The 16,063-nt window shown below is 35.5% G+C and overlaps 1 protein-coding gene across 1 annotated transcript; it reads left to right on the top strand.

The window, feature by feature from the left end:
- Positions 1-11,989: 11,989 nt before the first annotated feature.
- Positions 11,990-14,744, top strand: LOC106349767 (E3 ubiquitin-protein ligase RSL1; the record flags this gene model as incomplete). Its single annotated transcript, XM_013789735.3, has 2 exons — positions 11,990-12,346; positions 13,644-14,744. Coding segments are annotated over 2 exons (738 nt in total), but the record flags the coding sequence as incomplete, so codon positions are not given.
- Positions 14,745-16,063: the final 1,319 nt, after the last annotated feature.

Genomic DNA, 16,063 nt, shown 5'->3' with positions numbered 1-16,063 from the left:
AGATTGCCATTGTCATCAATACACCAACCACCATGAACAACCAATTTGAAGCTCTTAATGCATCTAAAATCAATTTGCACTTCCTCTTTTCTCAATTCTTATGAACTAAAAACAACATCTCTTTACTTTCACTCCATATTCATCCAAAAAAATCCAAGATTTTGATTCTAAAATTTTTATGGTTCATAGAGGCATTGAATGTTACGATTCTTGGTGGGTCACTTTCGTTTGAGTTTCTGTGTGCTTGGAGAAGACTTCTGTGTGCTAAGGAAGTTATCTCACTAAACCGAGTTTTTATCCAGATCTGTTCGCGAAGAAGACTTCTGGGTAAGTCTTCTTAGCGTAGATGACTTACCTTGAAGTCGTCTGGTTAAAGGAGAGGTTAATTTTGTAATTGACTTTTAAATCTTTTTCTAGAGACGACTTCTATTGAAGTCGTCCATTTTTGTTTGGATGAAAAAAAATCTCGAGAAACCCAGAGAAGACTTCTGTGGAAGTCGTCTGGGATAGACAAGTTCGTTTTGCAATTGACCGAATTTGACTTTCCCTGGAGGACTTACTTGGAAGTCGTCCAGTAGAAAACCAAAAATTCAATATTTTATTATAACGAGACGTCTTTCATGTAAGTCATCTCAGGTTAGTTTTGCAATTGGAAAATAAAACTTAAAAATTTAGTTTTTTTGTAGACGACTTACACAGAAGTCGTCCGCCAGAGGACTTACACGGAAGTCGTCCGCCAGAGGACTTACACGGAAGTCGTCCGCCAGACGACTTACACGGAAGTCGTCCAAGATTTTATTCCGAGATTCTGGTCAAACCTTGCTTATCTTGAACGACTTCCATGTAAGTCGTCTGTCGGACGACTTCCGTGTAAGTCGTCTATAAAAAAATAATTTTTTTTGTTTTATTTTCCAATTGCAAAACTAACCTGAGACAACTTACATGGAAGTCGTCTCGTTATAATAAAATATTGAAATTTTGGTTTTCTACCGGACGACTTCCAAGTAAGTCGTCCAGGGAAAGTCAAATTTCTGACACAGTCCGGTCAATTGCAAAACTAACCTGTTCACCCCAGACGACTTCCACGGAAGTCGTCTCTGGGTTTCTCGGGAATTTCTTTTAAACAAAAGTATGTCAATATTTACAAAGGATGACTTCCAAAGAAGTCTGCTGTAGAGACGACTTCTTTGGAAGTCATCATGTGCAAAATTTTAATTGCAAAAATGACCTAAAAGGACGACCTCTCTGGAAGTCTACTAGATGACCCCCGTGGATGTCGTCTGCCTCAATGTTTAAAGAACTTGCATTTTCTATGTTTGCTAATGTGTTTTGTTTTGTTTTTTTTTCAGATGGATCGTCAGTTACATGCACTGTATGGAGAATGGTTATCGAAAGATGGCCGTTGGAATTTTGTGGTTGATAAGTTCAAAGGAGCGAGACTATTCTTTTTGAGTCTAGGTTCGACACATGCTGAACTTGTTGCAATGGCTCAAGAAGATTATAACCTGGACATGAACACAGAGTCTGTGCAGTTAGCCTACGCATTACCTGAGGCAATGATGCAACAAATGGCTCCAGACACCCCTCCTATTCATATTACAATTGATAGACAAGTTCGAAACTTGCTCGAGATAGCTAAAACGCATGAAGTACGTCTTTGTGTATCAAGCCTTAGCAAGATGAGAGCTGTTTCAGAGGTAGGGGAAGAGGATGATGGGAACGAGGATGATGGGGAGGAGGATGATGGGGAGGAGGATGATGGGAACTAGGATGAAGGGGAAGAGGATGATGGGAACGAGAATGATGGGGAGGAGGATGATGGGGACGAGGATGATGGGAACGAGGATGCTAATATCCATGTTGTTGCTGAAGCGGTTGATGATGCTGGGGATTACAGTGAGTATGGGAAGGTTAAAGATGAGGATGAGGATGAGGAAGAAGATGATGATATGTGTTTTGAAGATTTGAAAGGGACATATGGTAGTGAAGGAGGAAGATCGTATGGTAGCAGGATCTATGTCAACCAGAGTTTTGCTAGTAAGGATGCATTGGTTTCAGAGTTGCAGTTGACAGCGGTGAGGCGTAAGTTCTCCTTCAGAATATACAAGTCAACGAAAACTCTCCTTGTGGCAACATGTCGGGTTAATGGTTGTGGATGGAAGATCAGAGCGAGTGTGAAACATGGGATAAACAATTTTTGGGTAACCAAGTATGTGGAAACTCATACATGTTCTGTGGGAGACAGAATCGCCCAGCGGAAACACTGTACTCCGAAGTATGTTGGTAGGCTTTTCATAGATCGTGTTGGAATCATTGATGGGTTGAATCCGCACCATATCAAAGATGCAATGAAGAACATGTTTGGCATGACACTTGATTACACCACTTCATACAGAGCATTGTTATATGCGCAAGAATTGGTGAGAGGATCAGCGGAAGATGGGTATGAGCGACTGCCTTCATATTTGGAGCAAATCTCCTTAGCAAATCCGGGTTCTATCACTGGTCTAGAACTTGATTCTCTGAATAGATTTAAGTATCTATTTCTCTCCTTTGGAGCTTCAATCCGAGGTTTTCGGTATCAGAGAAGGGTCATTGTGGTGGATGGGACTCACCTAAGTGGGAAGTATGAAGGTGTTATGTTAGTTGCAGCCGCACAAGATGGTAATTTTCAGATATTTCCATTGGCTTTTGCGGTCGTTGATGGTGAAAATGATGAATCTTGGGAGTGGTTTTTCACAAAATTGGCGAGTTGTGTATCTGATGAGTATCCTCTGGTGATAGTCTCTAACCGGCACACGGGTATTAAGAATGCGTGTGATAAGGTGTTTCCGTGGGCTACCCGAGGAATATGTTATTATCACATGCAACAGAACATTGTCCAAAAGTATAAAGGGAAGCATCTCTTGTACTTGGTGAAATGTGCTGCTTATGCTCATACACTTTACGATTTTGACCGGTACATGGGTGAGATAAGGAGTGCAAACCCGAAACTTGCAACCTACTTGGAGAATGCCGACGTGACCCTATGGTCAAGGGTTCATTGTAAGGGAGACAGGTACAACATAAAAACTAGCAACATCGCTGAATCTATTAATTCCGCACTGAAGCGAGCTAGAGGATTTCTGATTCATTTCCTGTTGGAGTTCATAAGGGATAAGCTATCAAGGTGGTTTTGGAAAAGAAGAGAAGATGCTTTGAGTCTCACAACTCAACATAGTCGGGGGGTTAAATACTTGCTTGTTGTTCGATCGGAGATAGCGGATACAATGTATGTCCAACAAATTGATGGATGGCGATTCTTTTTGCAAGGTGGCAGAAAGGACTGTGTTGTTGATTTGGAACATCGAAAGTGTGATTGTGGTGTCTATGGTGTCGAGAAAATACCTTGTTGTCATGCTATAGCAGCTGGATCATATGCTGTGTTGCATATCTCCACACTTGTATGCCCGGTCTACTCAAAAGATATTTTGTTTGCAGGATACTCAGAGAATATCTATCCTTGTGCTGGACAACAAGTTGAGGCACGCAAAAGCTTTCCTCCGGAAGTAAAGCGTGGACCGGGGAGACAGAAGAAATCAAGATGGAAATCTTGGTTGGAGCTATCTAGGATGAGAGGACGCATGCCCCAGAAGCAACACATGGTTTATAGGTGCTCAGTCTGCAAAGAAACTGGCCATACGCGTCCACATTGTAAGAACTGACGTGGACGACCTTCTCGTTAGTCGTCCAGAAGACTTAACTCCTGGACGACCTTCTTGTTATTCGTCCAGAAGACTTTACTCCTAGACGACCTTCTCGTTATTCATCCAGAAGACTTAACTCCTGGACGACCTTCTCGTTAGTCGTCCAGAAGACTTAACTCCTGGACGACCTTCTCGTTAGTCGTCCAGAAGACTATCTATATGCGTATTTGTTATGACTTTGTGTTATGAACTTCCATGTATTGCAATTTATCTGCTTCTGTTATGACTTTGTGTTATGAACTTCTCTGTATTGCAATTTATCTGCTTCTGTTATGGGTTTACATGTTATGAATTTAATTGCAACTTAAAAAGACAACAACTCCACCATTAGATTAGATTATCCGAAAGGTTACAACACTACCAAACTAATTTCCTACGAAATGATAGTTTGGTACGAGGATAGGTTACAAAAAACTACATCCTATCCTGACCCTGTTACAAAAACATCACCTTCCTAAAACATTACCTTCCTGTCATACAAAAGCACATTTCATCCCACAAGTTCAAGTACAAATAAAACATCATTAACCTTGCTCGTCATAAGTTCTCATGTTCTCATCATTGTCTTTGTTCTCTTTTGCATGGCCTTCAGGAGTCTCCTGAAATATAGCCAACACCATCTTCTCCCTTATAGCCTCCGTGTTCTTGTTACAAAACTCTGAAGGAAATGACATTCCAAGAGCATGACATTGGATGTACTTCAGAGCCCACACGCCACAATCACCAGCTCGGCACAGAGGTACTCCAACCCTTACTCTCTCATATGTGTATGGCTCCAGTGTGTGTTTGACACGTTCTTCGTCAGAGCCAGCGCACTCAACAAGCAGATAAGGGACCATGTTCACAAAAGGCTCCATGAGCACATCGAGGTCTGCAGCTTTAATATGTGTTAAAATGCTGTCCCAGACGACTATGTGCCTCTTAGGGATCGATATCCAAATAGCAATCCAATGCTCGTTCCTGAAGTTCACTGGCACATAAATATTATCCACATCCAACCCCCAAACCTTCATAGATTGGCAAAATGTTGGTACCATGTCTGCATGATAATTCCACGCCCCACCTGGGAGTCTTCTTCCTAAGCCGTTGATGTCGCCCTTGTCGCTCTTAAATTCGGGGTACTTGTGGGACCACTGCCGAGAAAATACATGATAAAGAAAGCACAGTCTCTCGCTCATGAAATGATGTGGATTATCTCGGTACCGTTGCCTCAGTACATTAATAAAAGCATCCATATGCTGCACATAAAACAATGCAAGTAAGAGATACTTATCAGACGACTTACGCTTAAGCGTAAGTCTGATAAGTCTTCTCTAGAAGACATAACAGAAGACTAATTGGTAAGTCGTCTGTTAAGTCTTCTAGAGAAGACATAACTACTGGTAAGGTGGAAACTAGAAGACATAGCAGGAGACTTACTCCGTCGTTCAGCTATTCTAAGGGGGTTCGGAGGGTGAAATAAAACCGACTTGGACATCGTGGTTTTTTGTCCATAGGTGTTTTAAAATAACTGCAAACACAAAATGTAGATAAATAAGATATTTTGTATACTAAAGGAAGCTATTATGGGACATTCTCACTTACGGATCAAGTTTTACCTAGTCAGTGAGCACCTTTGACATCTTCTTGTCATAGGGTGCAAAAGGATCATAGCCTTGGCCAACCCTTTTCTTTGGAATGATCACTTTGGCAGTGTTGTTTCTCTGAAAAGGAGTTTGCTGTGAGGCAGCAAGTTTCCTTGCTCGCTCACTCTTTCCACGGACATGTGCCATAGCAACATTCCTCTTTCTCTGCCTTCTAGTTTCCCCCTTCTGTAAATCTGAATCAGTGGGTACTTCTTTGTGCAATACAAGAACGCTAGGTTCACCACTCTGTTCTAGAGGCTCATTTGCTATCACAAGACTCAGGTCTTTCGAGGAACTCGGTTCTTGGGGGTCATTCTGTCCTGCTTTCGCCCCATTCTGTCCTGCTTTCTCCCCATTCACACTCTCACTCTGCAATTTCGATGTACAAAATGTATTTATAAAATATTAACCAAATATCCAATTGAAAGGATGAAACAAAATCCATACATAAGCAAATGATTCAAGCACACTACAAACAAACACACATGTTCCGACATACAAGAAACAAATCACATCATTCCTTATTCCTAGCACTTTTTCTAGTCAATCTCTTCTCTGTGATTTTGAGAGAGGTTTTGGTACTAACCTCGGATTCGTGCCCACGCTTTTCCGTATTTGAAGTTGTCATTTGAAGTTCATTAGATGCAGTCCCTTTTTTGGTGATTCCCAACTTCTTCTCCACAGCTTCTATCCTATCCCCCAGCAACTTGATCTCCCTAAGGCACCTCCCAAACCCATCCCTCATGACATCAGCTATGCCCTTGAAGCTTTTTTCAATCTGCTCCTTGGTCATCCCACCAACAGACGTAGAAGCCTCTGAATGAGCCTCTGCAGGTGCCTCAGCAGAAGGCACTTTACTAGCCTCAACAGAAGCCGCTTTACGAGATTTCTTCTGAGGTACTGCACTTTCCTCCTTCACACCACTCTCTGTCTCCGCTGTACTCTCTTCCTTCTTCACTCTCGGTTTAGTACCGGTGACTTCCCAGCAATTCATGGTCCAGTTCTAATTAGCTTTCGAATTAAACATGACTTTGATTATGTTCTCCGCGGCCGGGTCCTCTACATCAAAGTCCCATTGTGGAAACATCTCAGCAAAGTCCTTCTGGACGAAGTTGATCACGCTAGTCTGCAAAAATAAAAGATATAGATATCAACTCAGATAACAAAGACTGAAATCATCCAGAAAAGACTTCACAGAAGACTTTGAAGTAAGTCGTCTGGTAAGTCTTAGGAAGTGAAGTTTAAATACCTATCTGCTAATGGCCTCTTTAAAAAATCTGCTTCCTTTGCCACCATTGTAAGCCAACATTAGCGGAGATGGTCTGTTTGGTAGGGGATGCCTATAAGTAGCACCAAATTCTGGCAGAGCAAAGTACGCCCACACTTGGAGAACTTGAACAAACCCATCAACAGTGTATGAATTTGATTCCAAATTTACACCCTTCAAAGACTCCATCAGCACCTTAAACGCCACTCTTCCCCAAGGATAATTCTCAAATCTTTCTAAATCCATCACTAGCCTTGCAAGACTAGCCCGTGTAGCGGTTGAGTACTTTCTCCCTTCAATGAATCCAGTGAAGATGGAAAGGTATCCGAGCCACATGCTATCTTCCCGATACCACTCCTCGCATCTCCCAAATGCTGCTTTTATATGTTAAGTACTTGGCCCAGCATCGACATCAACACCCATCATCTCCCAGAAAGCAGCCATCTCCTTCTTAACCTCAACCCTTGGATTTTCCAGGTCCTCGATGTAATCGCAGTTCAGACCAGTGAGGTGTTCAAACTCCAACAGTGAAAACCTCATCGGTTGTGGACCAACGAGACTCCAGAGCTCATACTTCTTCTTGATGTTAAGCTGAAAACTGAGCATATAATGAACCAGCCTTGAAGCCCAACCAAAATTCATCTCCTTGAACTTGATGAACACTCCCAACTTTGACTCCTTCAGCTCCTCATATTCGTCATCGTTTAGAGCTCGCCTTAGATTATTAAATAAATCTGTGTCATCAATGTGATACAAAATGCTCTTATGTGCAGGGGGCTCTTCCCCTAATGTATATATCCTCTGCGGGAGTGATGGTAAATCCATTTTCTGGCCTGCAAAACAATAAAAAACAAGCATCTCAAACACATAAGACAACTGAGAAGACTTGCATGTAAATTGCATGTAAATTTTAGTGAGAAGACGACTGAGACGACTTCCAGGAAGTCTTCTACAAAGTCTTACACTTTGGAAGACTTCCAACGAAGACTTAGGTCGTCTGGAAGACTTCCAAGAAGTCTTCTACGAAGTCTTACACTCTGGAAGACTTCCAGGAAGTCTTCTACGAAGTCTTAGACTATGGAAGACTTCCAGGTAGTCGTCTGAGTCATCTTTCTGAATAAATACAAAAGCTGTTTCTTTAAAAGATGGATGACTTACAGTCGGAGAAGATATGGTCTCCAACGGTTACAGATATGCAAAAATCGACGGGAAAAGAAGAATCAAGACTACAATTTTTAGGGTTTTACGGCGGCTAAACGCCTTAAGACAAGAGAAATAACTTACCGGCGGCGGAGTTCAACGGGACGCGGTTTCAGATCTGAAACAAAGGAAGCGGTGAGAAATCAGGGCAAAATCGCCTTCGTAATCGCCTCTGGAGAGAAACGGCGCTAGGGTTTTGGAAAATTGTGAAAAAGTGAAAAAATGGTATTTATATGTCCGGTAAATGATACGGTTAGGTTTAAAAGTACATTGGTAAAATAAAGGATTCGGTCCGGTATGGACGACTTCCCTTTAAGTCGTCCAGCTAAAACTATTCACCAGACGACTTCCATAGAAGTCGTCTAGACCCTAAACGTAACTCCTAAACTTTATCAACTAACTAAACACTTCATAAAATCAAATTAAACTTCAAAAGTGTTTACTATACACAAAAATAAACACTTACAGGTAAAATTTTAATTTTTCAAAAAAATATTCAAGCTTTCCAAAATCTAACCCTAAGAACACATACAATACTACAACATATGTTGTCAAACCCTAGACCAAAGAATACCATGATTCACTACCTACACTCATCTATGTTGAAAACAATTCAGTTTTGTTATATTTTAATTTATATCACTTAAAACTGTTTATAGTTACATGATTTTAATTTTACGCTTATCAAAATATTTTTTTTTAAAATCTAAAAATTATTTTTAAGATCAGCTACACCAGGAGACTTACTTGGAAGTCGTCTAGAAGACTTCTAGCGTCTCAGACGACTCAGACGATTTACTGGGGCTATATTCGTAAAAATAGCTTCTGTTTTTTTGTTTGGTCACAAGGGGCTGGCTGTAATTTCACAAGGCTTTTAGGTTAGTTTTGCATTTGATTCAAATTTGGGTATAGGTTTTTGTGTTTAAAATCAAGTTGTGAGTCATATTTGGCAAATTCTCCATGATTAAATGACTATTTAAACGAAAATGGTTAAGTACGAGAAGAAAATGAAATGTTAGGTTGCTAGAACGGAAAAGAATGTTTGGTTTCTAGCATGGAATTCTTTGTTAATATTAGATATGTTACGGGTTGCATGTTAGCGGGTTTGAGTATCCTCGGTGAGTACTTTTGTATGCCAATGCCTCCTTTTTTGTGATGCAGATAAGGAGTAGTTGTTTGGACTGGAATGCGGTACAATGAAGATCATCAGGACTGGGTGTCATAAATTTTGGGGATTTTATGGGAGGTTTACGAACTTTATTCTTATTGTCTACGTTATTCAACTCGGTTTTATTAATAACGGTTCTGTGTTTTAGTATGTTTACTTGATGATCCAAACTTTACTTCGAATTTCCAAAGGCTTTCTATATATTTATGGGTCGAGGTGTTTCAATATTGGCCCACGAAGGTTGAAGACCCATCCCAAGCTTAGAATATAATCCAACCCATCCCAAGCTTAGAATATAATCCATGCCGAGCTGACATGGTCAAACCAAATGTAAAGAAGATCTACACATTAAAGATGATCTTCAAGGTACTTGATCCTCGCCGCAGACCATGTCGTAGTTACGATCCATCCCTCAACATCTATAAAAAGAGAACCAAGGAGAAGGAGAAAGGGATCCAAGACTTAACACTTCGAAACTATACTCAATACACTTGTACTCTCTTATCTCTGATTATCCCAAACTCGCCACTGTTGTATCAAATCATAATAATAATAAAACACTTACTTTCCACACAAAATCATCAGTACACATTCACACTTTCCATTAGTTGCTTGTTACATACGTTACCCTTACCTTAATTTCTGTGTGGACTTTGAGATTCATCATCATGCATAGAAATTTAAAACAAAGTTATCATATTTTCTGAAACTCACAAACCAATATAGTGTTTTGAGATTCTAACCCAACGAAGGTAGTACCAACCCATCAGGATGCATGACCTTCAACATGAGATTGCTACTCTCTGAAGCGACCTCCATATTTTTCCTTGCAAGTTGCAAGTCTTCCTTATAACCTAAAGGAATGAAACATTGTGTTCAGATCAGGTATTTGCTGAAGTTGTTCTATTTTATCTTTAAAAAAAAAAAAAAAACTGAAGTTGTTCTATAACCTAATGTGAATAAGCCATCGATCCGAAGAAAATCGAAGTCAAAGATCATACATATAAGCTAGCAAAAACAAACAAACCACAAGCCATAAACCTGAGGGCGAGAAAAATGAGAATCATATTGACCGGTCAATATTGGTTCTTGGATTTATGCTATTAAATGTACAGGAAGAATCTACAAATTTGCAGGGATGACGAAATAGATTCATGTTGTAGAAACAAAAATTGACATCGAAAAAGAGACGAAGACACTGATTGTAAAATAAAAAAAAATTACTTGAAATGATTTAAAGCAACATTTTCCCTGAAATATCAACATATGATTGACCTGAATTCTTTGAAAATAGTCTCTTTTATATATTAGAGATATAAATGCAAAACACTTAGGGGGTTATTGGTAGGTGAATTCTCGTGGATTTTTAAAATTTTGAGATTCCATATTTATTGGTTATTGGATTTCAAAAATCTTATTAGAATCCATTGTTATTGGTTTAAAAATTTTCAAAATCCATTCAAATCCCTTGTTATTCAAAAAGTTTAGTTATTATAGATTCTCTAATTCTAACAAAATCTAGTGTTATTGGGAGATGAATTCTATTTATTTTTACTCATAAGACTCAACTTTCAAAATATCATATGTAAACTTGTGATTTTCAAAATCCATATGATAAAAAACTAGAAAGCAAAATAATTATTCTTACCAAATATCTATTGCACCTTAAATCCAAATTATATGTCCAAAACTATAATTCATTACATTTTTATACTTTTACATTTTAGAATATATAATTATTTTTATAAATAATTATCATTTTGAATATAAATATTAATAATTACATTTATAAATATTAATAATTTTAAAATATATTTTTTTAAATAGTTTCAAAAAAAATTTTGAATTTCAAAAAAAAATTTGAGAGGCATATCCCGGGTTACGCGAACAAACCGGAGTTTAGAGAATATTATTTTAAAAAAATCAAAAATTATAAAATTATTAAAAAGTTCAAATTTGAAAACATATAATTCAAAATTATAAAAAAAAACTTATTTATTATTAATTTTAATTATTTATTACTTTTATATATATAAAGCAAGGGGTAAAATTGTCTTTTGCCTTTTTCATGTAATTTTTTGGGTCATTTTTCTCTTTGGATGCTCTTTTGTACAAAAACTTTAAAATGACTATTTAAGAAAAAATATTCAATTTTGTATGTATCATTATTATTTTCTTTTTAATTTGAAAGAAAATAAATAAATAATAATGTTATGTGATTTAGAAAATAAATAAATTATATATTTACTTTACAAAAAGAATGATAGAAAATAGGTAATACAAATTCATGAAAATCTATACTAATCCAAAAAAGTTATGATCAAATTTCATAAGTCAATGTATATAAATTTTCACAATCCACATAACTTTTAAAATCTATCAACTCTTAAAATTCATAAACTCTACACAAATTCATCTCCCAATATAATGTAAATTGAGAATCTACTGAGAATCCATGTAATGGATAATAAAATCAACACTAACTCCAGGGCCGGCTTAGATAGGGGGGAGTGGTGCGACCGCTCCAGGTCCAATCCGTTGTCCACCTACTTTTTAATAGATAAGAGTCCGATTTTTTTAAAAAATACATGTAATTTAATATTAAAAATAAGAAAATGGACCCAAATTTTTTTATATGAAAGTATTTTTTTTTTTCATAGATTTATTTTTAATAATATTTATGGTATTTTGAAAAAAACCATACATATATTAAATTTTTTAAAGAAAAATAATAGTTTGAAAATTAATTTTTTTTTCTCCTGAGCCCATGACACCATTGAGCCGGCGCTCGCTGACCCAAAACGGTTGCAAGTAATTGGTGTAAAGAATAACTAATGACAAAGCTATTTGACGTCTTCTCAAGCACGCTACACTTGTCCCTTCCTTTTTCCTATATATATTCACACACATTTTTATAATAACTACTTGGGAGTTGGGACAAAAGGAAAAACAATCATGGCAAGAGATGACGTGGGCATAATTTCAAAGAAACGGCGAATTGGAGATTTTCAGTCATTCTAAGGTCGTCTTCGAATCCCAATCTGCACCAACAATTTTTGTGGACAATGTTGTCTACAGATTGTATTTCAAAGGTTTGGTGAGTGACGAGATTGCACCGGCCACGGAAGGAGGAAAGAGGACGGCAGTAGCCGGATTCGGGGTGGCGATTTGCGATGAGACGGGTAAGTTGTTGTTTGAGTTGAAGGAACCAGCGAGGAACCCCGTGATTAATCGCAGAGAAGTTGAAATTAGGGCTCTTATTCGCGGATTAAGTGAATCGCTCGATTTGGGGATCAGAAACGTCGTGATTTATTGTAAAGACTGCGAGATTTACCAAAACGTAAGTGTTAACTTTCTCTACTTCCTATTATCATTGGTAAAGTGCTAAATTTAATTGGTCGATAAATTTTAATTAGGTCTACAAATAAAAATAAATAAATTTATAACCAATAAATAATAATACTTGCTAAATAATTTACATACTAGGTGTTTCGCCCGCATGTGCGGAGATAGAAATTTTATAATTACTTATTAATACATGTATTACTAATTAAAAAATTATAATTTTAAATTATTATTTATGTTTTCATTGAAAATTTTTATCTATTAGATATTTTTAAAATTTATTTGTACACTATATTCATTATTAATAAATAATATATAAATCTTAGAGATCACTTGATATTCTCTTTCATTCACTTCGTAAATAATGTTTATGAAATAATTTATGAGACTAAAGGATGGGTTTACACGTTTATTCAGTACTTCCTCCGTATCACTTTAAGTGATGTTTTAAGAGAAATTTTTTGTTTTATTTTAAGTGATGTTTTCAGGTTTCCATGTAAAAAATAAATGGAATTTTATGTTTTTGACTATTTGTATTCTGCAGTATGATTTTCTATTGGTTGAATTATATGTATTTATTATTGTTTTTAGACAAACGAGAAAAATTAAATAAAAATTTGTAATTTCTTAATAGGTGTGCCAAAACCTTAAAATCCACTTATTCTTTGAGTAGATTTTTAACATTTGCTGCAATTGTTGAAACTGTATTAGTTCTTAACTAGTCCAATAATATTCTGAGATATAGTTTATATTATCCTATTAGTAAATTTAATGTTACTTTATTGGAAGGAGTCCTAATTAACCATTTGATTGTATTATTAGCATGATTTAAACTTTGTCTAGTTTACTATTTTAGCAAAAAAAAAAAATATATTTTATTGGTTGACAAAGACAAAAAAATATTTTATTTGACTTAACCATGTGGTTAGTAACTAGTTTGTGGCTTGTTATTATTGTGAAAAGCAATTTAATGAACAAAAAAATCAGACTTTATGAACACTTTCATGAAGATTTTCAAAAGAAATTTTATCAGTATTGGCGTTAATGGTTAATAACTAATGTGGAATTATAAATATTTAGTAAGAATTTTGATAAAAAATTTGTATATAATTTAGGAGTTTATATCTATATATATATATATATATATATATATATATATATATTAATATATATATATATATATATTTAACCTTTAAAGTTTTAGAATTCAAGACTAATGTTTCACAGTTGCGGTCCTCCTGGGATCTCAAAGAAAGCTAAATATATCTTGTTGACTCTTACTTTTATGGCAGATAACCGGTAGAAGTAACCCCAAGGAGAAAGGTGTTCTCCAAGTACTTGCCGAAGAAGTCGGACGCCTTAGAAAAAAATTTGATTCTAGCCAAGCAAGTCTTGTTGCCCGAAACGATATTAAGTTTGTTTATAAACTTGCAAGAGAGGCAGTTGTTTCTCAAACCAGGAGTGCCGATGGTGAAAAAAGTGATGCCAACGACGATGATGGTCATGATGGTGATAAACATGTTGACGATGATGATCATGATGACGATGATAAAGATAATAATCCATGGGCTTACGGATGTGGTTGTGATTGTGGTTTTGATTATCCCTCCGGTGGCGTCGACATCCACTCTGACATTGACATCGACTCTTACATTGACTACTATACTCTTTAGTATCTTTGGATCAGCCTGAAATTAATAGTTGTTGTGAAACACCTTTCCGTCTCTCTTTATTTAGTTTCAGGGTTGTAGGATATTCTGGGCTTTTGGATTTTCTTTATTTATAGATTAATCTATTTATTACTTTATTATTAAAAATAAGAGATGATTTGCTCAGACCCAGTGGATATGACTACAAATCAGATAAATTTGGCCACACATTTGGTTTAGAGATTGAAATGTTTTTTTTTTTTGCTAAAAGAGATTGAAATGTTGCAGAGGTTATATGAATTTTTTTTAGAGCTTGAGCCTGTTTCATATTTCCAGGAACAAAAATATCAAGGCGGTTTCATTAGCAAAAGAGGTTATGAAGAGAAGTATTTTTTTTTCCATATAAATCAAACTCAGTCAGATTGGCGGCGATATCCTTGAGAATTAATCCTTTTTCATTTCTGTAAATATTTGTTTTAGGAGAAAGAAAGAGGGGGAGAGGAATGGCTGATTCGTACACGAACTATCTCCACCATGAGGATAACAATATAGACGAACTACTGAACCATGCTAATTCGACACTAACTAATGTGTTAACACCAGTGTCGGCTCTATAGGTGTGATGGCAGTGCCCACATCTTTCGTTCAATTTTCTTTACCGTTTTAGGGCTCTCAATTTTGAAATTCTTACATTTTAAGGATCCAATTTTTAAATTGACTATCAATTACTATCTGGAAAGGAAAAAAAATATGCACAGGGTCCATTAATTTTTTTAAGCCGGGTCTGGTTAACACTAATCCTGCATGAGTTTTGACAGTGTCCCGAATCATGCATTCACTTAAACAGCTTCAGTCAAGTCTTGCGATATAATTGTTACTAGAACTTGATCCGCGGATATTTGTTTTTATTTTTAAATAAGTAAATTTTTGTTTTGTATAAATTGTATAATATATTTTTATAATCTACATTTACAACATAATTATTTAATATGACATTTTAAACACTATAATTTTATCTATTACATTGAGTAATTATATTTTGTTTTTTACAGTTAATCGTATCCTCATTTATCATCATATAAATTTACCGTATTTGATTTTCAGTGAACTTATACATATATGAAAATATACGGCCAATAATATATTAAGGACTAATTTCGACTACATATTATATATAAATGATTATTTTATGTAACTTTTAATTTTTACTTTATACTTATTACTATTAAATAATAAGAAATATAACTACATAACTTTAAAATATTATGTTCAAAATTTAGTAAATAGATACCTAAATCGGTTTAATTTTTTTATTTAACGCTATGTAAGTTAATTAGTTATTTTAAGTTTAACGTTATACCATATTTTTTCATTTTTATTAAACAATGACACACCTGTCCAAATTCTAAATAAATTATATATAAATATATGTCGGGTTTATATAAGTTTATTTGACTAAATTCAGTGAAAAAAAATAACTAAATAAAAATAAAATAATAGAGAGATTTATACATAAAGATTTGTACTAAACCCATAAAATAATAGAGAGATATGAATGTTTTATGGTGTTTTAATTGATAAAAAGATAATAAATACCGAAAGTTATGATTAGGTAATTTTTGTAGTGAAATATAAATTAGGAAAAGACAATAAATACAGAAAGTTAAGATTGAGTAACTTTTGCATTGAAATATAAATTAGGAAAGAAATAAATGCTTTAAAATAAGTTTATTAATTACTTCGGTGGCACAGACTTGTAAATAAGTGGTTGTTTTAAGGGCGAGTTTATATTTGTACTTCTCTTTTAATAAGATAGACTAGATGATAACCCGCACGCATGCGCGAGATGAGTTTTTATAATAAGGTTTGTTCATTAAATAGTTTTAGCACTTTGCAACATTATAATTTTTATCGATTATAAAATGACGAATACAAATGTTAGTCTCTTAAATGTATCATCGTTGTTGAAGAGTTAACATATTACATCTCATTTTAATTATTCTTAAGACTTCATATGCACACAAAAAAATTAAGTTTTGCGGCTGACATAAATCACCAAAACC

This window comes from Brassica napus, chromosome C3, assembly GCF_020379485.1.
Source record: "Brassica napus cultivar Da-Ae chromosome C3, Da-Ae, whole genome shotgun sequence".
Taxonomy (NCBI): Eukaryota; Viridiplantae; Streptophyta; class Magnoliopsida; order Brassicales; family Brassicaceae; genus Brassica; species Brassica napus.
The sequence above is the reverse complement of the archived record's forward strand: the minus strand, read 5'-3'. Positions and strand labels throughout refer to the sequence as shown.